Below are 25,971 nucleotides of genomic sequence, written 5' to 3' on the forward strand. Positions count from 1 at the left end.
AAAATCTGATTTAAGGCAATTCCATCTTTTCCTCTTATTTGTATCATGTAGGCACGATTCATGATCCCTCCTCCCACCCCCCCCCCCCCCGGCGCAGGTTTCATTGAAAAAATGAAAGCATCATGGCATTTATTGAATATTCAGCCTCAAGTTCGATCCTTGAAGAAAATTTTATACACAACATTGAGTAGGAAAATCAGTATATATTTTCGGATTTTGCTGGCATCCTTCAACTTTAGGATCAAAGTGATGATGCTTAGTCTACTTGTGTTAAGTTTGTGCTCATAAAATTCTTTAGACGGCCCGTCTAATTTAACTTCTCCATGATCTCCCCCTTAATCACCTCCCAACGGACTTGAAAAGACTCAACTGGTTAATGATCCGGTCAGGTGCGGTATTTTTCTCCTCAAGGAAAATGGCCAATTTAATTTAACTTCTTCTTCCTATTATTATTATTCTGAGAAGGGAGAACACAAGGGGCTGGATATTGCCCTCAGAAAATTTTTCCATCATGGCCGCCCACGCCCAGTCAGCTCGGCTAATATGGACTGTAGTATAATGCAAAACTGCAAACAGCAATGGACGCAAAATGAAAAAGAAACACACGAAAACAGGGTGACAAAATGGTCCCGCGATATTCGTGATTACAATTTGTAAAACTATATTGTATCTTACATATATACGCATTACCATATATATAGGCACGGGAACGGCCGGCGATGGACGAAGCTACGGCCATCACCATTCACCAGTGATCCCCAGAGGCCCAGACAAGCACGAAACGAAAACGATCAGACGACAACGCATGCCAAGTTCAGCTACATGATCAATATACATGTATATGTATAGTGTACTGCTGCCACCTATGGTTCCTGATGGCCGCCAAATCTCGCCGCGTTCCTGTGCAGGCACGCAGGGTCGGCCACGGAGCCCAGCAGCCCCGCTTCCTCGTGCCGGGCGGCGCCGTCGAGGAGCAGCAGCGCCACCATGTCCGTCGCGTCCTGATCACTACTGTCCCCGGCGTGCGCCGCCCCCAGCGGCTTGCCGCAATACTCCTGCTGCTGCGGCAAGCAGCCCTGCCCGGCGGCGTGGCCGTGATCCTCGTCAGGAGGGATGAGCTGGGACGCGACGAACCTGTCGAGCGCCCTCCAGTCCGTGGTCGCCGCGGGATCCCCCTCGCCGTCGGCCGAGGCCCGGTGGCTGCCCTGGTTCGGCAGCGGCGGGCTCTCCAGCTGCGGGAGCTCCGCGAGGCGGCTGGAGTACTGCAGGAGGGCACTCGCTGCGGAGGCGGCGCCGCCGCCGTCCAGCTCGGGGGACTCTTGCTTGAAGCGCGCCGCGCCGGCGAGGACGGGGTCGGGGTAGTAGGGGTAGCTCGGGTCCCATGCTCCAGCAACGCTCCGTGGCGGGTGCATGGTCCGCTTCTTGAACGCTCGGCACACCACCCACCCTTCTTCCTGCATCAAAGGAAGCAGCTAATAAGCTGGTGCGGCAATTTGACTAGCAAAAAATCGTAGTTCAATTTTCATCAACTATATATTTATTAGAACTCTGCATTTAGATTTTATTTTTGAAACGAATAGTTTTGTCCGAATTGTGAAATTATTATGCTAGCCTCGGCAATTGTCCCTGTTATTACTGAGAAAACATTCTTTGCTCGCTCTTCGTGATTGGGCCAAATCTTATAACAGGTCTGAGAAATCAGCATGATGCTAAATGGGCTTGTTACGATCTACGGCCCAACATAGCCTGAAAGCCCAACAGCACGTCCCATGTGAGACAGTGAGAGTACCAAGTAGCCAGCCAGCCCTCCTGGCTCTTGCTCCCGTCGCCGGCGAACAGTGGCGGCGGCCGGCGATGGAAAGCCACAGCAGGAGCACGCAGAAGACTAGCTAGAATGCAAGGCATGGACATGACCGAACGAACGGATGGAAAGAGAGACGGTGATTGGGACGGGAGCTTAAGGAGCTAGCATCCCAGGAGCGGAGGGCTAGGGTCTTGCCTTAGGCGCGGCGTTCTCGTCGGTCTCGAGCCGGTACTCGTGCATGATCCAGTCGGTCTTCCGGCCGTTGGGCGCCCTCCCGGTGTAGAACACGAGCGTCTTCCGCATGCCGATGAGCCCGCCGCCGTGCTTGCTGTCGCGCACCGCCTTGTCCCGCCCCGTCGCCTTCCAGAACCCCGTCAGCGTCGCCCGGTTCGTCCGCGTCCCCGTCGGGTACTTGCGGTCCTTGTAGCTGAAGAAGTACCAGTCGCTCTGCTCCTCGTACCCGATCTTGCAGTGCTCTTCGCATCACACACAGGGAATAAGAAAGCAGTGAGATCGATCGATGAGCACATTGCAGAGTGGATCAGATGATGCAAATAAGCTAATGAGTGATGAGCACCTTGGAGATCCCATGGCTCGATGTGGTACAGGTCGACGTCGCGGATGACGTCGAGGTCGATCTTCTGCGAGACCACTTTCTTCCGGAGGTAGTAGCCGACGAGCTCCTCGTCGGTGGGGTGGAACCTAAACCCTGGAGGCACGCATGACTCCATGATCACCATAAGCTAGCTTACTCGATCACCAGCAGCACGTCAATTCAGCCTGCATCAAATTCAGCAGCACCTCGATCAATCTACCTCCCTCTTTCCAATCAGGCACAACGAATTAAGTGCTCGAATCTTTCAAGGCTACACTATGAGCTACTCCATCATGCATGTATTGCAGACTTGCATTTTTATATGACTTAGTACTAAGCTGCAGTCTTGAGAAACCAGTCACAGATCGAGACACGGTACTGCTAGCTTGACTACTGGATGGCTGTGAACGAACTAGTATGCAAATGCAAGATGTGTGCAGATAGAATGATAGATGGGCATGTATGGGTTTCAGTGCTTTTGGAAAAGTTTAACGCAGGCACCATGCTGGGGTAGGTCTCTAGGCCAGTCAGTACGGTGAAGCCTGGGCATTATTAGTAGTAGTACAGGGTACGGTAAAGCCTGGGCAGCAGGCCGGGCCAAAACGCAGCAATGTTGCAGGCAGTGAATGATGGTGTCGAGGTCACGATCAGGAGCATATTGGGCACAGTCAGCAGGGAATGATAGCTGCCACAGTGACATGGACCAGCCACTAGGGTACAGTAAAATTTAAGCAGAAACCAATGTTATCTATCTCTCAGTCTTGAATCTGTCAGTTGGGCTGCTAGCTTGTTTACACAAGGTGTTTCAAGCTTTCTGCAAAGAAGTACAGTTCAGCTTAAAAAGAAGGGACTTGCTAGGAATGTAGTATATACCAGCAAATTAAGTACGCCGTTGAAGATTTTGCAATTATTTGCATATATATAGTTGTATACAGCAAAAAAAGGAAGTTGGATTACGTTGGTGCAAAACCAATGACGTTAGCAATGCGCCATGCAAAGAGCATGCGTGCTTGTTGTGGGGATGCATGCATGGGAGTGAGAGAGGGAAAAAAAAAAGTAAATGGAGATGAGCAGCAGACGGGAAAGATGTCTTTTGGATGATCAGGCTTGCTGCCTGCTGCCTGCTGCCTGCACCGGAGGCTGGAGGGGCTAGCTCTACACAGCTAGAAGGCCAGGGCACAACGATTGGCTCCTTGCACGGCCTCTGACCGATCTGTCCCTTTGTCTAGGAATTCCATGGCAAAGCTCTGGTCCTTTTTAACTTGTGGCCCCTCGCGGGATTCACAACAAACTTGTTGCAGGTCTATTCCATAGCCCATACTGCTTCAAATCTTGTATGTATGTGGCAGATAAGACAGATATATAAGGACTCCTTATGTGCATGCCAAGGTGAAAACTCTCAAGGGGATTTAGTTGGCACCAAAAGCCTTTTTTTATTCAAAAGAGGCACCAAAAGCATCAATATGAGCAGTAGCATCCACACCAATTTCAAGCGCTTTTCCCTCTACCTTCCTGGTTCCTTGCCACTCTCCTCCTCGGGACATATCACCATTGCCGCCGCTTCCATGCGTGCTCATCACCTCCCAATGTCGCCCCCATCCTTCTTGACCTACTCTCACAACCTCTCATTGGCTCCATTTGCCAGTTTTGTGTCCCACACACATATATGTCCACCCCATCCCATCAGTGGCCAAGGTCGACGCTTCAAGATAACACATGATAGATCTGGATCGGAGTAGCAAGCAAGCACAGGCAGTGGCAGATGTTAAAAGACGAAGGGGATGTAAAGATCTAGAAAGTACCCCGATAGTGGGAACAAGAGGTTTCACCAAGTCTAGAAACAATATATTGTCCTGCACCAGGCATTGGCAGCGTATGGCAACTACCATCTTGCTGACATTCCATCTTTCCCTCTAAGATGATGGTGCTCCTTGTTTGGCTACGCCACATGAAAATGGGTCTACACGTTTGCATTAGCACATGTTTCATCACTTTGTCGATCCTCAATGTTGGCTTCAAGCTAGATGCACTCAAAGTTTGATTGGTCCACCATTGTAAATGGTAAAACAAGGTTACAAAAAAAGGGGTCAAAAGGAAAGGGAAGAAAAATATATTTCATCATTGCTTAGAAACTGTATATCTAACCATTATTAAGGTAAAAATCATCATTTGTATTGAATGTGCAAGATCACTCAATAATAAAGAATAGGAACATTATTTACAAAGAAAAATTGATTGCAAGAAGTGCTCACTTTTCTCACTGGACATATAAATGTAACAAACTAGTAACATGTATCATAGGTCTAGTTTTATTTGGGTCGAATCATGATAGGATTGATTCAATCACATATGAGTTTATTACGTATTATTTAAGTTGGCATCATTTAATTACTTTTGATTACTTTTGGATTTTGGATCAGAAACAATTATAGGACTTCAGTTGTCTACGCGAGCAAGAAAACGTAACAAATATTTTAGCAACATATATATTAGTGCTTGGGACTTAATGATGTCTTGAAGCATTGTATTTTAGGATCTATAATTATCATAAATAACTGTACTAAATAAACTTTGAAGATATCTTGATGGTAGACATATACTAACACAAACATCAAGGGAATCAGATTAATTGGTATTGGAAAAAACTTCTTTGTGTACGTATGCATTGAACCGTTATGCAATCAACAAGAGATGGAAAAAAGAGTACTAGATGAATCTAAGTACAGCGTTCTCGTCAATCATGTAAACTGCAGAAAGATTGAGGGAAATGAACCAACAAACAAAAACTGCCATCTCCTATCCATAGCTGGTGAAAGATTTTTCATTCCTCGCCAAAAAAAAAGGCTGGTGAAAGATTTTTTAAAAAAATTTTGAGAGAACTCTGAATCTCTGATATATGGCAAACAGATGCACGCAAACCCCAAAACAATTGCAAGGATGATGCTTTCAAAATGGGGAAAATGCAAGAATAGATCAAAAAATATGGATCCTGCTACTTCGCCAAATCCATCGTCAGCCACAAGTAGTAGTATATCTTCAACTCACCTAGTCACCTCAGATGATCAATTACTCTACACACAGGGACTAAACTTTTTCTTCATCAGAGGTTGGGGGCATATGAAGAGAGGCTGGGAGAGCACTCTGTGTGTGAGAGAGGAGAGGGAGTGTTGTGAGGCTGTGAGCCTGTTTTAGAAAGGTGGAGGAGGAGAAGCAAAGGAGACGAGAAAGGTGGCTGGTGTTAAAAAAGAGTGGGGAGTCTCCCTTTCCTTCGCGCGTGGGTTGGGGGAATGAAGCCCCCTGGGCCCTAGGGGACCCTTTTGGCCACCAAGCTGATGTCACATTGTCTTCCCGGCAGGCCTCTTCTTTCCATTGATATTTCCACTCCACAATCTTCATTGATAAGTCACACACTGCTATTCCAATTCTGTAAGTGGTTGTGAAGAACGAAACTGTAGGACCGCGTGCTCCTGATCGATATGTAGAATGCTTTTTCGAGAACTACCAACACTGCATATTGAAGACCGACTATAACTCATGGATCGGGGATGGTTTCTACTAAGTGGTATAACGCTACCTTTTTAGGGCACCAGCTATCTAGCTGCTACTGTGCTAGCCGATTCATTCATCATCAGGGGAGTGAATGAATTTTGGGAGCACATATCATGTAGGTCTCAAGTTCTTACAACGCAATGAAGAGCGACTGGACTTGAGGAATTAAGTTACTATATATTGTGTGTCTTAATTAATTTCTCGTTTCTATGTTCAATTTTCTCATTATCTATCTTAAGCTAGCTAGGGGATTAATCTTGCATAGTTCCATGTGCTGCCATTGCTGTATATCTCTGATAAAATACGAGTAAACTTTTCGGACAATCATGATGAGATCAAAAGCACTGACGGCTTAAGAACAACTGTTGCAGTCTTAAGCACTCAAGTCATCTCACTGTAGCTGCTTTTGAAACTTACTGCATGGCCACTCCATTAGTAGGTAGCTTTGTACACCAGAATCCAACTATAACTACCGGTATAATGAACATGTAAAGGAACAAAAAGCTACGGGATGGAGGAAATAATGCACATGGAATAGTATGACATGATTAAAGATGATTGCTAGAAACAATACATTACTGGTCAAATTCTTGTGCAACACAACACCAACTTTCCCCAAAAAATTGGATCCTAACGAACGCCTGAATTGATTTGATTTGCAAACTGTACTTGTGTGCAGCGGAGACTTGCCTGCATTGTAGATCTTTTTTTCTTTGTCTCCAGACATGTAGAATATCTTTTCTGTTCCTGGTAGAATCTTATCTGTTCCTGATAGAATCAATTAATATGGGCTGGAAATGGAAATGTCATGCAAACAGATGAAAGGTGTATATGTCACCAGCACTCTCAACACACCAGACGGCGACGACTCAGCAGTGCACGACTATTCGCCTGGCGTGCCTCGCTTCTTGTGGTCTTTTTCTGCTCACAACGACTGCTAGTCTGCTAGCTCTCGATCGGGGAGGTCAAAAGGGGAAGCTTGCTCTCGATCGGCCAGTCTCCAGCTGCTGCTGCTTCTGCTAATGATCGTGCATCCTCCAGACAATTTCACGCGCACTGATCCCGAGGCCTACTGCTTTACGCGCGCGGACCCGGACACACACACGCACTGGAGCGGCGACACTAATTACCCTTTGATCGCTTTTCTTATCCAGGCGACACGGCTCGCTAGCTTAATGATGAGGATGCAGTGTCAGGTCTGTACTTCAGCGTGCCTGAGCGCTGAACAGCATGTGCCATTTGAACACTCGGCAGACTGCAATAGTTTTCACCGCACGGAAGCCTGACGAGCAACAGAGTAGTATCCTCCTTTTTTTAGATAATGAAATCAAAAGGAGACTCTAGGCATCAAATTACAGATATGTGTATATGGTGGCTGAGCTTTTATATTCAGTTAAGCAACTGAGCTTGGAGTATGTCTATGTCTTTATAACTGAACCAGTTTAATTTCAGCCGTTGTGCTTCCAGGGTCCACTACTCCCGGATCCATCTCTGATCTTGGAACATCATGTACTGTCATGAACTCACGGTAGTGATCGATCGAGCTGAGCACCACAAGTCAAATGCTTTGTAGTACTCAATTAGAATGAGTAATTGGGGTCCAGCTTCCATATAGCCAATCGGGCATACCCTGAATTGATCCAGCCACGTCCAGGTCCTGAATGAAGCCCACTACTACGTGGCGTCTTGTCAGTATAATTCGATGATGCGATGGCCGCCGGTGAGGTGACTGCACGAAAGGTCTGAGCTGAATCTCTGCGTGTAATGGCGTGGCCTTCTTAGTGCTCTCCCCATTTCAGCGTGTTTCATGCCACACACTGCATGTCATTGCCATGCACGGGGTCTATCAGTTTGCCGATGGAAAACATCATCGACACTTTACGTCGTCGATCGTGGGCTCGTGGTCGCAACGATGGTGTCTATGAGTACATGCATCGATGGGTACGGTGATGCTGGCTAGCTGCAATCAGCATGCCGATATATCCCAAGTGGGGCGGCGGACGTCGACGCACGGCGCTCTCGCCGGGCCCGTGCGCATCCCCGCTCCGGTCGGCAGCTCGCGCGGGTTCTAGAGCCAGGCGCGCGCGGCATCGCTCCGGGCGCCCGGCCGGCGCACGTAGGCCCCGCGCGCACGCCCACCACGCCGTCCACCGTTCCCGGTCGACCGGCGGCGCACTGGGCGGCCGCCCGGCCTGGTTGCTTGGCTAATGCGCCGGCGCGCCGCCCCAGCACCGGCGGTTACTTAGCTTTGTGCCCGCGGGACACAAACGTTGGCGTATCTCCAACCAGATTAACTACGGCAAGCAAGCAAGTTCACCTACTTATGGCTCGATCCTTTTCCCTCGATCATTATTCCCCGGAAATGGATGGCCCTTTCAGCTCCGATCCCGTCCCCTTTGTGTTGTCCGGTGCAGAAAGGTACGGGCGCGTGGCGAGCTTGCCGCTGCCGGCACAAGGAAGAAGATCCTTGGCGTAAGCGGCAAAAAGGCTACGAACCGCACGCCGGAGAGCCTGCAGGCTGCAGCCCTGTGCTGTATGTGCGCGCGCCATATGGAGCACCCATGGCAGGAGTAACGGGGCGCTTTCACCTTTTCCCGGAACAAAAAGTTGCAAGCTTTAGCATGCCGATCGTCGATCGATCGGCAGCTAGCGCAAGATTCCGTGCTTGGTTGATACTACAAGCATGACAGGGCATCCCAAGGTGGAGCGCCATGAGATTGTTGTTGTTGCTTCGTCAGTTACGTTGGTGACACTCCTCGTTCGAGCTCGTGGTCTATTGTTGATCCTGATCCATTGCTAGCTACTCCTTGCCGTAGGCACATCAGAGGCGATCGATTGAGCGAGAAGGCGACTGTCAGGCCGGCTAGGGGTGGTCCAGTGCAAGAGATCTAGCTACATCGCATCGATCGTTTCGTCACTAGCTGGTACACTCAATTTCGGCCATGGATAGCTAGTAGCTTGGTAGGAGGAGACGGCCGGACGGCACACCACGTTGGCCGTCGAACAAAAAGGCACGGGAACGCGTGCGTGTACAGGTGGCACAGGAAGTATAGCAGGAGCAGGCAGGGCGCCCGGATAGCGTACCATGATTGTATAAGCGGCTTGTCGCGCACTCTTGTACTAGCTACCATGTGAGCCTCAGAGCACGCAGCCCTGCAGCAGGGTTCCTTCTTCCTTTCCCTCCCTGTTCCGTGCGTGCACGGTGGCGACGCCGCGCCGATCTTCTCCGGCCCGCCGGCCGGCGAGCGATCATCATTGCTCCTCGCCGCGCGCGCTGCGCGCACGACCTGCTGTCGTCGACGGCCTCATCAGCCGATCGATCGATCCCTGCCGGTGCCAGCACCCGGAATCATGCGGCTCTCGCAGCCTCCGATCCCCCGTGCTCGATCGGTGTGCGTGCACGCCGTACCCGTGCATCGATGCGTTCCTGGACTAATAACTTGCCAAATGATAGCTCGATCGGCAAGGGTGGCCATCCATCCATCCGCGGCCATGATCACGTACTTCCATCTACCGACGCCACGGGCCTCCTTGATCCGCTGCCTTCGGAGACGAAGGGAGCTTTGGCACGAGCACACGATCGCCGCCGGCCGTCCAGCGATCGTGCCTCGCGTAGGCGGCCGGAGATATGATTTGAGCCCCGCGTGCGGCCCGATACGCGGTAGCGTGTGTGGCCATTTACACTGCCAGACCGACTCGATTGTTCACCTTTTGACGGCAGGGATTCTATGGCTTGCCTGTTGCCACCACTGCTGCGACTGGGATCGTTCGCATGGCAATAATCGTTGGTGGTGAAGAGCATTCTCGCCGGTGATCGCACGCACGCACGCTCTGCTTTCTTCCCCGCGACTCCTCCGCCCGGCAATTATTCGAGATGCGCAATCCGTGCTGCCCTTTTCGCCGCTCTCCCTCTACCTGAGTCGAGTGCTCAGGAAGCCAGGAGCCAGATGCAGCACGAGTACATGTACAACAGAGAAAGAAAAAGGGTTAAAGTTCATGGGCTGATGGGCCATCAAAATTAAGAAAAGGTTTGGCGTCTTCCTCCATGTGGTCCATAATGAGCTTTGCTTCGGCATCCTTGGGCCTGTGGACCGAAAGTTTATTTCTCTCTCAAATCACGAAAAGGCCCACGAGGCTCACCGTTCGTTCCGGGCCGGGAACACAGCCCGTGAACCGCGCCCACCTTTTCGTTCCGCCGAAATAAAAACCCCACGCGTTTTGCCACGATGAATGACACCGATCCTTTCGGCCGACACGCAGGCGCATCACCCAGACAGAGTCGCCGCCGCGACGCTGCCACGGCAGCGCGCTACGCCATGCGGTTCCCCTAAACGACCAACAGCGAACCTGTCGACCCGCCGGGCGCCCACGGCCACCGACCGCCGCGCTCCGTCCCGTCCGCGGCGAGCAAGCGCCAGGAGACCGGCGCCGAGATCGATCCAGCCACCAGGTCCCCGTCACGGGCCACGTCCGTGCCCCCCCGCCCCGTACGGCCGTACCGCCGGGTCGCCGTCCTCCATGTGAGGGGGGGACGACGGGGCGGGCTCGACGGCCGGCCGACCGGGCCGGCGGGGACTCGAGGCGCTCGCGCGCCGAACGCCACGTGACTCCGTGCGCGCCGGCGGCCCCCTCGGCCGAACATATGGCGGGAGCTCAGCTCGCAGCGGGGACGACGCGCACCGGCTCGGTCTGGTCATCTGGCGCGAGCCCGCCTTGATTTGTGGCGGCGAGTCCGACCGCGCGCGTCGCTGTCGCGCCCCTGCGCTCGCTCGCTCGGGATCGACCTGGGCAGCATCGGTCGCTCCACCATTCGCGGGGCGGAGGCGAGGGCGCGTCACGCCGACCCGGTGTCCGTGGCGAAGGGACCGTCGATCCAGCTGGGCGGACGACGCTCCGGGCACGGCAGCATGTGCAGGGGCCTCGGTTTGTCCCGGTCCGCATCGGCCCCGGCCGGCGCGTCCTGCGCCGGTATCCATCGCCGTCACGTCAGGAGACTTTTCGGATCGTGCCGCGGAGATTTACCTCCGCGCAGGCTTCTTCCTCTGTCCCAGCGACCAGCGTCGTCACGATGCCGCCTTGCACCGCTCTGTGTAAGTACGTGCCAAGAATTAAGCTCCGTTTAGGGTTTTATAAGCTAGCCACAGCATCATTGTTCATGGGCTCCACACGGTTTCCCAAAGGCCAAAGGCTCCCTTTCTCCCGGTGGCCGTGCCTTTTCCAACGATGGAAGTACTGTACGCTGTACCTGCCATACACAGAATCCTGCGTCGTTTCGTTCCCGGCTTCTGATCAGCTGCATGTGGCTTGCACGGTAGGGGTATGTTCTCATTCTCATTCCTCCGAACAAGCACGGTGTGAATGCCGGAATGGCGGCCAAACTGCCGGAGCAAGGAGGCATTCTGGGTACAGATTCTCGTTGCTAGCTGCCTGCTGTTTGGCCTAGCTTTTGAAGCCGGGCTCCTTTTTGTCAAAGCCGTCGGATGCCGGATGCCTGTATTTTAGCGGCGTGCTAATAACCCAATACTCCTTGTTAAAAGAAAGAAAAGAAACAAACTAATACTGGAGCGTTAGAAGCTTAGAGCACCACCGACGGCACGTGACCTGTCGCTCAAGAGACTCGAAGAGCGCCGAGGAAGCACGGCCCAATAACAACATGATGCAATCCGTTTTGTGTAATTGATTGGACCAAAGTAACATGCCTAACAATACTTGTAGAAGTTCTGATTGCTAAGAGCAGCTCCAATGTGGGATCTCCTCTGGGGTTGCCGAAACCCTGAACCTCACCGGTGGCGGTGAAAACTGTAACTGACTCCGACGAAAGCAATTTTCAGTCGCCGAGGAGCACTTTGTAACACAGGGGAAAGGAGCATGGACATTGAACAGCTTACGCGAGACTGATCTAGTCGTCCCTGCCCCCGACGGGAGCACTGGTGGTTGAAAGCTAGCTTGACTCCGCATGTTAATGGCCAAGTGGTCGATCAGATCCCACCGGCGCTTCAGAGATTAAGAAGCAAGGCTCGTCAGAGATGCCCACTGCTCAACAGTGTGCTATCCCAGTCAACGACTCCGGCGCGCCGTTGCAAAATATACCTGACGCACACAGTAGCACTGCAATGATGACAAACATGGCTGATCTCTCTGACATGTCACCGTGGGCTTCCCTGTGCAGGATCGCTACAGTCCTGCATTACCGTGTGCAGTGTGCTGTACAGTGTACAATCAGCTCGGGTGTTCTTCTGGGGTCCCTGAGATGGCAGCTCTGTTTGTTAGACGCAATGAAGCACTAATGAACATCCTCTGATGATGGCCGTGCGACCCTGTCAAGCGGCACGTTTCCTCCCCGGGCGAGCAGACCGAAGATGATGCTGCGGCTGCCGGCGCCCTGCGGATTCCCGGAAAGGCATGGGGCCTCAACCCCACGCCACGCTGCCAAAAGGCTCCGTCTCTCTCTTCCCCTCCAGCGTTCGGCGGCCAGCAATTAAATACCACCCTTCAAACCGCGTAGAAGCACCGCGCGACACAAACCCCGATCGGGCACCACCGCCACGCAACCGCATCCGCACGAGCTCGCTCGCTCGCTCGCCGCACGGTCGGGTCGGCGGCGGCCGCCACGGCATGAACACCGCGAACGGGAACGGGTTGGCGCACCACCACCACGTCCAGGCGTCCATGCCTCCGCCGCACCAGAAGCAGCGGCCGGGGCTGCCGCCGACGCCGCCCCCCTCCGCGCCCGGCTCCCACTCCCTGCACCACGCCGGCGCGTGCGCGGACGACGGCTCCGCGGCGCAGGCGCAGGCGCAGGGCGGCCTGCCGCCGCGCAGGGCGCACCGCCGGTCCCGCAGCGACGTCGCGTTCGGCTACTTCCAGCCGCTGCCGCCGCCGTCGCCGACGCCCAAGGCGGAGGCCGGCGGCTGGGGCAGCCTCCCCGGCGGCGCCGCGGGCGACGACCTGTTCAATGCGTACATGAGCATGGAGGGCATGGACGGGCTCAACAACTCCGACGGGGACAGCCGTGGGAGCAGCGGCATGCGCACCAACGGCGCCGAAAGCAGCGAGAACGAGTCCGAGGACTACGGCGGCGGCGACAGCCAGTTCCTCCTCTGGGGCGACGCCGGCAGGAAGAAGAGGAATGCCGCCGGCGAGCCTGCGCCGCCGCCGCCGGCACGGCACGCGAGGAGCCTGTCCATGGACAGCCTCATGGGGAAGCTCAGCTTCTCCGCCAATGGGGAGCCCGGCAGGTTCAGCCTCGAGTTCGGCGGCGGCGAGTTCACCCCCGCCGAGATGAAGCGGATTATGGCCGACGAGAAGCTCGCCGAGATGGCGCTCGCCGACCCCAAGCGCGTCAAGAGGTAGGCTCCGTTCCGATCAAATTCCTATCCTACCATAAAAGCCCTGATCCTCACATTACCGCCGGATCCTTCCATATACTCTTACCACAAATGCAAAATAAGTTGATCACAATGTAACTCTGTCAAAATCATCGTTCTTGCGCGCGCGCGCTGCAGGGTGCTCGCCAACAGGCAGTCGGCGGCGCGGTCCAAGGAGCGGCGGATGCGGTACATCGCGGAGCTGGAGCAGAAGGTGCAGATCCTGCAGACGGAGGCCACGACCCTGTCCGCGCAGCTCACTCTACTGCAGGTACGAGCACCCACCGCATTTTCAGACAGCGTTCTTGCTCGGCTAAAAACAAAAAAAAAAAGCCTTTGGAGCTTGTCGTCTCAACTCCGTTGTCTTCGTGGGCAGCGGGACTCGGCGGGGCTCGCCACCCAGAACAACGAGCTCAAGTTCCGGCTGCAGGCCATGGAGCAGCAGGCGCAGCTGCGCGACGGTGAGAAATGATTCCGCCCTCTTTGATAATAGTAACTGTCGAACGGAATTCAGAGTTAACTACATGTTCAGACTTACAGTTCAGTGTCCGCTTGCTGCCTGTTCTGAATTCCCAATATGCTCACACACGGTCGTAGTGCTGGACGTGATCGCCGCATTGGCATTTGGCGCCCGCGCATTGGCAGTTAGTCGTTGTCATGTTGTGCCGATACGCCACCAGTTCCCCTTACAGAATTTGGCTAGTTTTTTTTTTCTTTTAATCCAACCACCGTCGTTCTCTGACGCTGTTAGTCGCCAGCATGTCGTATGAAACAATCAGAACGTACCTGAAGAAAAATGATCAAGTGGCGCGGCGACTTCGTCAGGCATTGGCGACGTCGCCCCGTTTTGGATTCTCGTATCAATCAAAACACCCAAGTGTCTGTTGATGCAAACCGACACCGCGTTGCCTTGTTCGTGTCGCGGTGCTGGTGGGCACTACCCCTGTCCCAAGAGGCCGGCCGTCTTTAGATAACACACAAGTGCTGCGATTATCTTGTAAGACTGTCAACGGCAATGCTTGTTTATGCTTTCTTAATCTCGCTTTGTTAGTAATAGAGAAGCCCACAGTTGCAGGAGCATCAATCAACTAGCACATGTATGCCAACTATGTAGCATAGCAGTAACACATGTGCATCATGTACTACATTTAAACACCTCCTTTTCCTGAAGAAGTGTGCTGACGACCATTTCTGTTTCTAACTGAATGAACAGCGCTGAACGAGGCGCTGTCGACTGAAGTCCAGCGCCTGAAGCTCGGGGACACGAGCTCGTCCGGCAACATGCCCCATCAGCAGATGCAGCTCCGTTGCCAGAGCCAGATGGTGGAGCTGCCCAAGCAGCAGGGCGAGCAGATCCCGTTCTACCAGCTGGAGCAGCGCGAGCAGAACGGCGCGCCGAGGAACCATGACCCGAAGTGAAGACGATTCAGAGGGACATGCGTCTACATGCGCTGAGCTCTACGGGAAAAATGTTTAGTACCTTAGGTGATACGAAATTTACGATTCCTAAGTCCTAACCATTTGTTTGGAAAAGTGATCTCGTCATACTAGTGCTAGTTTATACTGTGTTTGTCAGGGCAAGGACCCCGTACGTTTCTGAATGTTTTCGTTCTTTCAGAACCATGATTGTCGTTGGAGTTACTGTAATGAATTGAAATTCTTTTGTAGCAGCTTCGCTTCTGAATTCGTTTGAGAATTACTACTCACCTGTTGCACTGTAGAAATCCGACCATTTTCTTAAAACTCGCGAAGTCTGCTGCTTCGTGGGCTCGTGGCCTCATTGGTAGACTGCTGTGCGGCGTTGTTGATTCAGATGTAAGCGGGCCCTGGGCTTGGATAGCTGGCCTAGCCCAACTTGCTCGGTAAATTCTTTATGGTCAAATTTGGTGCAGAAAGTTCAATTTGGTTGCTCGTATAGATGGCAACGGGTAAAATCCGCGCGAATACTAACTTTGTAAACCCGTACCTGCGTACTAAAATTCGCGCCCGCAACCCACCACGGGCATGAAACGACGTCCGTAACCACTATCCGCGGATATCCGCATAGCCGCAGGTACACCCATGTACCCGCAATCTTTAGAAAATCAAGGGCACATTACATTTTAACAACAAATAAACACCATTTATTTAAGAAAACAAATAAATCTGAGCATATAAATAAACTAATCTCGTACATGAATACATGATACATCACACGTTAACATAAACCCTCAATTAAGTCGGTTTATGACCCACATGTCAGCCGCTAAATCGGGTTTGACGGGTTTGCAGATGCAGATATTATTTTTTCAAACCCGTTAGCAGATATCCATCGGGTTTAAGATTGTATCCGCGCCCGCACCCGCGGGCATAAATGCAAACCCGTATCCGCGCCCGTCGGGTTTGCTATCCGCGAGCATGCGGATATTTTGTACTCATTGCCTCACGACGAAAGGCCCAACGGCCGAAATGATTGTTTTCTTGATTTGTGTGAGCTCAGTTCCAACTAAACTTCGCAAAAATATTTTAAGAAGTTAATTTTTTTGATTTGAGATTTCTGGAGTTTTTCCTACAGGATTAATAATGCAAAAAATGAAGGAAGAAAATAAAACAAAAAAACGCTAGAAGGAGGGCTTGAACCTCCGACCTTATGGTTAACAGCCATACGCTCTAACCAACTGAGCTATTCCAGCTTTTACGTTCGCGTATAATTATAGAATGTATTTTCTGAGTTTCCTTCACTTGGACCTCTCTGGACAGCGCGGCAGGATTCGTGGCCCCCCTTCCCGTGGCTGCCCAGGCCTCGTCGATGCACTGCAGTATATACGACCCGCCGCGAGTCACAAACGAGCCTCCCGTTGCGGATGATGAGCTCCGGCACCTTCCTGAACACCGGGTTGGACTTGACGAGGAGCTCGCTCCTGCCGACGAGGTCCTCCTCCACGTACGCGTGCCGCGCGCCCTTGACACGAGTGCGACGCGCACGGCGATGGCGAACGGACTGAAGCCATGCGCCCAGCATCGTCACCTCGGCCGCTCGGCGGCTGCCATACGTGACTAGGCACTGGAGTCTGGAGTGGAGCGCAGAGGTTTATTCGGTTCAGCAGGAGAACGTGCCACTGTTCACTGATGTGCGATTCGTGGCTTGTATGTAACGGGGGCGTAGACCATGTGCAGCAACATCCTCCATCCCACCCTTTCTCCTAAAATAAAGGAATTTTGGTACTGTTCACATCTCCAACAGTTACCCCAACGTCTCCCCCAAAATCCGGAGCGCCCCCCGCGGCCACCCATTTCTATGAGTATTTCTCTCTCCCCAATCACTCCGAGCCAACGATCACGGGACTTCCTCTCGCTCGTCTTCCTCCGCTCGTCTTCCCCCACGGTACTCTCTCTCGCTCGTCTTCCTCCTCTCCGCCACCACTCGATTCAGCGGCGGTGCAGTCTCTTCTTCCTTCCTCCGCACTTGCGCCCTTCCTCGGTGTACTGTGCCCTCTCTTCATGCGTTTTCGTGGCCTGTAGGCACCGCATCGAGCCTGTATATCGGCGGGAGGTCGACGCCGACGACACGGTTGCCAAGCTCCGGAGGCCAAGCCCTACTAGGGGAGGTTCTTCGTCGGGTCCAGAACCACCCCCACCCGGTATGCATGCTCCTGCTCTGCCCTTCCCCCCTTGACCTAGGGATTTCCCTCTCAGATCTAGGCCATTTTGTTTTCCAATTCATGGCTATATCGGCGTATAGAGTTGCTTGGTGCTACTCTCTGCCTTGACCGTGGGATTTTCCTCTCAAAATGAGATTTTTGGAACAATTATTGTTATGCCGATATTTAATATGCCTGTAATGTATTTCTTAGAGAAGTTATTGTGCATGTATTGAATTTAGTATGCCTGTAATGTATTGATTTCAGTATGCATGTCCATGTATTGAATTTAGAGAAGTTGCTGTCCCTGTTCTTCACATAATTTCTATCCATGTTCTTCACTTAAGTTGCTGTCCAGATTTTGTTTTGTGTTTTGGAACAGACTTTGGTTACTGAAATAGGGTACATAAATATCTATAAATGCTGCTGGGAAATGTACTCCTTTTTTCTCCCATGAGATGCACTTTTTAGAAATTTTATTTGCTTAAGTTTACATGACTTATCTTGTGCTACTACATTTGTAGAATCATCATGGAATCATTCTGGAATGAATTTAGTTCCCAGGGGCAGGACAATGGTGAAATAAATTACACACCCACCATTGACCTCACTGCTATGAATGGCACCCTGCTTGATGTGCCTTCAAATGACCAGGTATGTCGTATATAGTTCTCATTGACCAGGGAATATGCATATAGGAGGTGCTTCATTCTGGAATGATTGATGGCCCTGTGTTTCAGGAGGCAGAGGCCGCAAGTATGCCGGCTCCTGGTTGAAAAAAGAAGGGTACTACCTCGAGGTCCAAGAATTTTGCTCAAGACGAAGACGAGGCACTCTGCTCTGCCTACCTGAACATATCAAAGGATGCTGCAGTTGGGGTGAACCAAACTTACAAGTCATATTTGACAAGGATAACTGAGTACTACAATGAAGTTACTAGGAATTCTACTGTGAAGTCTCTCAGTTCTCTGCAACATAGATGGGGAGACATCCAAAAAGATACCGCCCGATTCTGTGGTTTCTATAGTGACATTGTTAGGCGCAATTAGAGTGGGAAAAGTGAAGATGACAAGGTAATTCTTCAATAGTTTCGATGGTTCATAAGTGATACATGTGTCGACGCAACCTTATATTATATATGTGTAGGTGAAGGACGCTCTGCAAATGTATGCCGGTATCGTTGGAAACCCATTCAAGTTGATTCATTGCTGGTTAATTCTTCGCCATTTAAGCAAATGGAATGACTGGTTAGCGAAGGAGTGGCAGAAAGGCACCAAGAAGGCTAGTGTCCAAGATGTGTCTCAAGGTTCTCCGGGGGCTAGTGTCCAAGATGGGACTGAGGGTTCAACTGTTCCTACCCGGCCCATTGGAAGAGACAAGGCAAAAAGGCTGCGCACTACCCCTGCTGGCACCTCTTCTAGTAGTTCAGCATACATAGACGTGCTGCAAAAGATTCATGAAAACAGGTCCAAGTACGATGCAAGAGTAGAGGCTGCAACCATTGAGGAAGCCCAGACAATTGCTACACGGGCTGAGAGGAAGCTTGCCCTGCAGGAGCAACATGTTTGGATTCAGCAGAAACAACTGGAGATTGCAACTGAGATTTTGAACCTGCAAAAGGAAGAACAAGAAGATAAGATCATGAGTCTTGATGTAGAGAAGATGGCACCATGGGTCAGGGATTACTATATTGCGAAGCAGAAGAAGATTGCCTCGAGGGCGCTTGCAAGTGGCGAGGGTTCAGATGCTTGACAGCCATGATAGCCATGACAGCCGTATTGTTTTAGTTAAGTCATGGCTGCTTGACAGCCATGACAGCCATGTATCTAGTATGTGTGAGAACAATGGTTTGTAATATTTGCATTTGTGAGAACAATGGTTTGTAATATTTGTGAGAATTATGCTTGTGAGAACAATGGTTTCAGCTCTGCGAATTATGCTTATGAGAATTATGCTTCTATATGGTTTCAGCTGTACGTATGATTGTATTCAATATGGCAGCAACTTGTATTTTAAGGCTGTGAGAGTTCCGTGAAAATAATGTTGTGAGGTGCATTTTGTTTGCTGTTATTTGTATTTTATAACTGAACCTGGGCATGTACATTGTCTGCTGTTATTTCAAGCAAATGTTTCTTCAATATGGCAAATTATTTTCAGGAATTATGCTGTTCAATAGGGCAAATTTCAGCAACCTGTATAAACTTCAATATGGCAGCAACCTGTATGCAAATAAAATCCATTCAAAATGGCAAATAAGATCAAGCTTCAACTGTTCATTTCCATACAAAAACTGCTACATCAATCCATACTGGACTCCATACAAAAACTGATACATTAAACTCCATACTAATTGTTGGCCCTATCTCCATACTTGCTCCAAATATGCTCGATCAGATCAAGCTTCAACTGTTCATTTCCTTGTCGGCTCTGGATCCTACGGTGGTTCTCCATCAGCAATGCTAGCTCCGGCATGTTTGTATTGTCATCGCCCAATCTGGGATCCGTCGCACCTTCATAGTCCGTTGCCCGCAGCTGAGGCAATCCTCTCTCGTACTCGATACCCATGTTGTGTAGTATGACGATACAGTCTACAATGTACTTTAGTCGACCTGATCCCATAGCCTCGCTGGTTCTGGGCTGTTGAATACCATTGATCAAAGTAGCCATGGGGGATATATACCATCTGCCAGATAGTAGCCCATGTTATACTCCCTACCGTTTACATTAAGTTGAACCTCAGGAGCATTACCCGCTGCTAGATTGTCAAACACTGGTGAACGATGCATCACATTGATGTCGTTCAATGATCCCGGAAGTCCAAAGAAAGCATGCCATATCCATGTATCATAGCTAGCAACTGCCTCAAGAATAAGAGTAGGTTTTTTAAAGTGACCTCTGTATTGACCATGCCAAGCGGTAGGGCAATTTTTCCACTCCCAATGCATACAATCAATCGAACCCAACATCACTGGAAATCCACGTGCTTCAGCAACTTGCAATAATGTTTGTATTTCATCTCTTGTTAGCTGCCTTAAGTACCTAGGACCGTATAGATCAACAATGGTCCGTGTAAACTGGTTGACACTCTCAATTATGGTGCTTTCTCCCATCCGAAGGTACTCATCTAGGCTATCAGCTGGACCTCCATATGCAAGCATGCGCAAAGAAGCAGTTACCTTTTGTACTGGAGCCAAGCCCCAAACTCCCGCAGCATTTTGTCTCCATTTAAAGTATGGGTTTGCTTGCTCACATGCGTCCTTAATATCTTCAAATATATTCTTTGTCATTCGGAACCTGTGAAGACAATGAAATCATAATAAGATAAGGATGGAGAGAAGGTAAACAAATAGTTGGACACTAACCGGCGGCGAAACAAGTTTTCACCATAGACCGAGTTGGAAACGAAATAGTCCTCCATCAAACGGCAATACCCGCTGTATCTATCTCGTGCAATGGTCCGGCGTCCTACAATTGAACACCGACGTGGGTTAGGTTTGTTTTCTTCTTCCTCTGTGCCGATACGAGCAATGGTGGTTGCCACCAATATGTCGTCGTACACTCTGGAACTCCCTTGCCTGCGTTCACGCCGAAGCTTTCGAAGTCATGCCATCATAAACCTAAATCGAAATATACACATGAGCTATCATTTCAGTCTATATTGTCAAGATTTCAATACAAAATTATTCCTTTATGAAGTCAGTGGATGTGCATCTGTGCTGTCAAGATTTCAGTACACACAATGAAATGGCAACGATTGCAGAAAGTATTTAGTTAACATTGGCACTCAACCAAGCTACATTTACCGCAAGATCATCTGAAGAATTCAAGCTATTTGGCATGCCATGACCATCCAACAGAAATTACTTCCAGAAATCCCCCATACCTTTTTTTCGTACTACAGACAGGTAAATGGCAGGCATCAGCGCGCAACAGAATACGCACCTATCGATTCAAGATGAACTAAATGGAGAACCACCAAATCGACCCATCATTTTTATCCTCAAAAAGCAAACAGATGCGTTGAATAATGATGCAAGACCTAAGACCAATTTTTGCCATCAAGACATAGCTTCGGCCGTGAGCTTCGGCCGTGGGCGCGTCGAGGCGTCGAGATCAGGCCGTGGGCGCGTCGAGGCGTGGCCGTGGGTGCGTCGAGGCGTGGCCGTGGGCACGTCGTGAGCTTCCGCCCGTGCGCGCGACTTCTTCTGCCTTCTTCCGCCCGCTCGCCCGCGCGCGGGAACCAACCGCCGCCAGCTGGATGGGGAGGCCGAAGCGAGATACCGCTGGAAAAGGGGATTCAACCGAGTTGGGATAATGGTGGATCCCACGGGATTTTCCCCTAATATAGGTTTGGAGATGGGTAATGTTGATGGAGATGGTCTTACGCGTGTGGTACCCGGCAGTCGGAACCCGGGAGAACCTGATCTGCTTGAATCACGCCATCACGGCGTGTCCGGGACCAGGGCTTTCTTGTCAAGGCTTGGAAATTCGGCGCCACGGCCCGGCACGTTGGACCTTTCCGGTTCCAGAACAATCCCGATTGCGCTAGCACCTCCGTCACAAAACGCTCCAAGGTCCAAACGATTCTTTGCGGCTGTTGCGTACATAGATTTGCGAGCTCATCTGTGCCTGTGATTTTCTGACGAGCACTCGAGCTTCGAGAAAACTGAGGACTCACTGGAGGAAGAAAAAAAATGCAAGCAACATAAACATCATCGCTTGTAACACAAGTGCTGTTGTACATTTATGGAGAACATGGTTTATTGACCAAGAAAGATGCTGTTTATTGAGGAAAAAACAACATGCAAATTACGAGCAGCATAGACAGACAGCCATTGTTACACCAAAAGTACTGTTGTGCATTCGTCGAGCACATAGTTTATTGAGCCAAAAAAGGAGTGCGGAACCGACTGTTCCCGGACTGACAGACGACGGACCGAGCTCACTTCATCGATCCAATAGCGAGCAGGGTCTGCAGGAATGCGAGCACCTTGTCGACGTCGTCCGGCACGACGCCCCTGACCGCGTCGGCGGCGCGGAACCGCTGCTCCCACGCGGCCAGCAGCGGCGTCCTGGCCGGGTCGATCAGCCTGCGCCCGATGATCCTGTCGATGGCCGCGAACCACCCGAGGTAGCCTCCCAGCACGACGTCCACGAGACCGATGCCGTCGCCGCCGAAGAAGGGCTTCCCCCCGGAGCACTCCTCGAGCGCGCCCTCCAGCGTCCGGAGCGCCTCGTCGGCGCGCGCCACTGCCTCCGCCCTCTCCTCCTCGCTCTTGCACCGGAACAGCATCCCCGTCCACGCCGACCCCACCTTGTCGTCGACGTAGGCCGCCCAGAACCGCGCCACCGCGCGCTCGTAGGGGTCGCGCGGCAGCACGGCGGGGCCGGACCCGGCCCAGACCTCGTCGATGTACTGGATGATGATCCGGGACTCGTTGATTGGGCGGCCGCCGTGGAGGAGGACGGGGACGCTCTTGTTCACCGGGTTGGAGCCGAGGAGGAGCGCGCTCTTGTTGCCGAGGTCCTCCTCGGCGTACTCGTACGCCAGGCCCTTCAGGTTGAGCACGATGCGGACGCGGATCACGAACGGGCTCGTCCACACGCCCAGCACCTTCAGGTCGCCGCCGCCCGCCATTGTCACCAGCTCTAGCTTAGCTTGCGACTCTGTGTGTGAGGAGATGGACGCTGGGGCGTCGAGCGTTTGAGGCCGTGGTGTGCTACTCTGTTCTGTCTGAAAGGGTGTCAGGCCATTGGGCTTTTATAGACGTGAGCTGCTGCTGGCTGCTGCCATTTGAGCCACAAAGGAAGCTTCGTTTTGGACTCGGGAGTGTCTCCCCACTGAGACATGTACCTGGCCGTCTTGACAGCCATGTTCTGCTCTGCTCGGAGCAGAGTATCTTCGGTTCAGTTGATACAAGTATGGTGTTGATCGGTTGATCGAGGAAGCCGTCAGCATGGTCGTCAGTAGGAACAGCGACACCTTGTTCGTCGTAGGAAAATTAGCAGCCACAACCACCACGACATATAAAATTGAAAAGTATTGATTTGACGCCCTTTCATTGACCAAGATGCTCTCCACACGTGCCTTTCCTTTGCAACAGGCAGCAGCAGTTTATGCCACCAACTAGCATTTTGTTACTCGTCGGCATTGAATAAAATATTAGTGGCGCATTAGTGCGCAAATGGTTCATCCTTTCTGTTGAGCTTATTGTCTGAAACGCATCCTTCATTCATAAAGGGAGCCTTCTGCTTTCAAAAAGTAAGAAAAAAAGGAAATTCTGAATGGATTGGTGCTCTTAGGATCCAGATCCATAGGATTAAAAGCTCCTAGCTAAATCCTTTCCTTTCAAACAGGCCATTATTTGGAGTATACGTAACCTACGACCTTCACACAAAAGGCATGATAGTCACCTCCATCTGACCATTTCCATTACTAATCGAGCCAGGTCAATTTTTCTACATATTTCAGACCTTGTATAAGTTGATTATGTTAGACCGGCCTGATTTATTTAGCTATCTTAAATTGTCCTTAGTATCTGTAGATCTATCAGATATGTCATGTGCACATATACCTTAGCTTAAATTAGTCTAATAATGAATGTTGAAGTTATAAAATGTTAATCCCTCAATCCATTGATTGGTTGTTCCTATGTATGGTATTGTTACTGTTTGGTTTCTCAGGTAAGCAATATCGATGTGTTTTTTATTTTTCTGTAATACCAATATCATATTCTTTTTTTGGCAATATCACATTTGATTTCATTTTTGAGATAAAAAATTGTGAAACAAAAATACCTAGAGGGTTATTCCAAAGGATCTCAGATTCTCGTCTGCAAATTAGGTAACTTTCCTTTTATTTTAATGGAATGTGCAGAAATTGTTGGAAAAGGTTGGTACACTATAGAATAGTAACGACATCTTTACATTAATTCACAACATTTCAAGAGGAAAAAGATCTTACAAGACCAAAGAATTTTAGTAGGCCATATTTGAGACCCGATAAATTTCAGGCCATCTTATTTAACGTGATTAAGAGCCCAGCAAAGGCAACAAATTAAATAACCAAATGGTGGATTGGTGGGTGTTCAACACCAACCAAGATGGGAGCACACGGTGAATGCCGCCGCCAGCTAAGCGAAGAACGCCTTGAGGAACGCGAGGACCTTGTCGACATCCTGCAGCAGGATACCCTCGGCCGCGTCGCTGGCGGCGAACCTCTCGGCCCACGCGGCCAGGAGCGGCGTCCTGGCCGCGTCCAGGACCTTGACGCCGATCATCCTCTCGAACACGCCAAACCACCCCAGGTAGCCGCCGAGCACGACGTCCATGTAGCCGGCGCTGTCGCCGCCGAAGTAGCGCTTCCCCCGGAGCAGTCCCGGAACGCGCCCTCCAGCGTCTCCAGCGCCTCGATGGCCTGCGCCGCGCCGTGCATCTTCTCGTCCATCTCGCCGACGAACAGCATCGCGCGCCATGCGGACCCGACCTATACATTGAAGTTATTAATTTGCAATGATCGAGGTTAATAATTTGCATTGCAAGGTGCGATGCATTTGCATTGGACGAGGCAAGGTACCTTGTCGTCCACGTAGGCGGCCCAGAAGCGGGCGGTGGCGCGCTCGTAGGTTTCGGCGGGGAGGAGCGAAGGGCCGCCGGCGAAGGCCTCATCGACGTAGTGCACGATGACCTGCGACTCGCAGACCGGCTTGCCGCTGTGGATGAGCACGGGCACCTTCTTGTGCACGGGGTTGGAGGCGAGGAGGAGCTGGCTCTTGTTCCTGACGTCCTAGTGGACGTACTCGTAGCGCAGGCCCTTGAGGTTGAGCGCGAGGCGCGCCCTGATGACGAACGGGCTGGTCCACAGGCCCAGCAGCTTCAGCTCGCCGTCTCCCGCCATAGCCCGCAGCTCGATCTTGCGTTTGGACTTTGGACCTTTGGGGCGTGCAGCTGCAGACAGGATCGACGAAGATGTATGCAGGGGCGTAGCGGTGTGTAGTTGTTTGAGGGTTCAGGTTGCGGTTTGGTTGTGCTGTGAGCGTAATCGTGTCAGGGTATGGGGTTATATAGATGTGATCTTGGCCTTTAATCTGTGATGGATTAAACTGTAAGCGCGTCCCAAATTCCCAATTGGCCATCTTCATGGGAACGTTCACAAAATCCCAACTGGCCTTTTAATTTGTAAATGATCGGAATACCATACGACCATACCCGTTTCCCGACTGGCCATCTTGATGGGAAACGTTCCCGGTGCATGCCTTTTTGTTCAGGTGATACCGGTTTGCTGATCGGTGCCGTCAGCATGGTCGTTAGACAATCAGATAGCAGCTACACCTTTTCGCCCTGAGAAAAGTAGTAGCCACTGTAGCCACGACACCGGTGTCCTTGCTGTGACCAAGCAAGACCCTCTTCGCCGCCCAAAGGGATGCGTTCTTTATTCTGAAGGGCACTGCTTGCTTCCAATTTCTTTTTCTCTGACAATAGAACATGCATATGCATGACGCGCATGTGACCTGCACGCCGAAGGATCGAAGAGGCCTCCGTTCGTTTGGCCATCTCTACGCCTGCCCGTTTCAGTCGTAGGCCGTGTACGTGCATGCAGCCGTCGAGAAGAAGGCAACAAACTTTGACGATTTCTTGCCGATCGATGAAGGCAAGCAACTCCCATCCATGTGCACGTGAAGAAACACTACGATGAGAATTTTCTTTTTATGAAATATCATCTCATATATCACTTGGAGCACACACTCAGCCGGTTCCGCACGTTTGCGTTGATGTAGAGCTACGGCAACCCCATGCTAGTTGAGTCAATGCAAGTTTATCCTAGTGCTTCCTCGCAAAAAAAAGGGGTAAAACTTATTCATCATGTTCAAGTGATTTCTTTTCCGCAAACAACAAAACTTGGTGCGAAAACGTTGAAGCTCTAACCAGTGAATGTTTCGATAAAATCCTCAAAAAGATGTCGAGATTATGTTCGAAAGTACCTAAGTTCGATAAAGACTATATATTGGCAGCTCCAACTCAGGTCTTGTTTGGCAG

The 25,971-nt window shown here is 51.0% G+C and overlaps 2 protein-coding genes, 1 non-coding gene and 1 pseudogene across 3 annotated transcripts; 1 reads left to right on the forward strand and 3 right to left on the reverse strand.

Annotated features, from left to right (window-relative positions):
* Positions 1-680: 680 nt before the first annotated feature.
* LOC112876931 (NAC domain-containing protein 105-like) lies at positions 681-5,575 on the reverse strand. The gene is made up of 4 exons (XM_025941110.1): positions 5,445-5,575; positions 2,382-2,584; positions 2,000-2,280; positions 681-1,454 (listed from the first exon to the last, which is right to left on the reverse strand). The coding sequence occupies exons 2-4, from the start codon at positions 2,542-2,544 to the stop codon at positions 864-866; spliced, it is 1,035 nt and encodes a 344-aa protein (XP_025796895.1). The 5' UTR covers positions 2,545-2,584; positions 5,445-5,575; the 3' UTR covers positions 681-863.
* A 6,897-nt stretch (positions 5,576-12,472) lies between these two features.
* Positions 12,473-14,982, forward strand: LOC112876906 (transcription factor RF2b-like). Its single transcript, XM_025941087.1, has 4 exons — positions 12,473-13,297; positions 13,454-13,586; positions 13,692-13,776; positions 14,529-14,982. Exons 1-4 carry the CDS (start codon positions 12,564-12,566, stop codon positions 14,732-14,734), a joined length of 1,158 nt encoding a protein of 385 aa, XP_025796872.1. The 5' UTR covers positions 12,473-12,563; the 3' UTR covers positions 14,735-14,982.
* A 931-nt stretch (positions 14,983-15,913) lies between these two features.
* On the reverse strand, positions 15,914-15,987 carry TRNAN-GUU. The gene has a single exon. It is a non-coding gene; the product is annotated as a tRNA-Asn (tRNA).
* A 5,667-nt stretch (positions 15,988-21,654) lies between these two features.
* On the reverse strand, positions 21,655-24,832 carry LOC112873191 (annotated as a pseudogene).
* Between the last annotated feature and the right edge of the window lie 1,139 nt (positions 24,833-25,971).

Source organism: Panicum hallii, chromosome 9, assembly GCF_002211085.1.
Source record: "Panicum hallii strain FIL2 chromosome 9, PHallii_v3.1, whole genome shotgun sequence".
In the NCBI taxonomy this organism is placed as follows: Eukaryota; Viridiplantae; Streptophyta; class Magnoliopsida; order Poales; family Poaceae; genus Panicum; species Panicum hallii.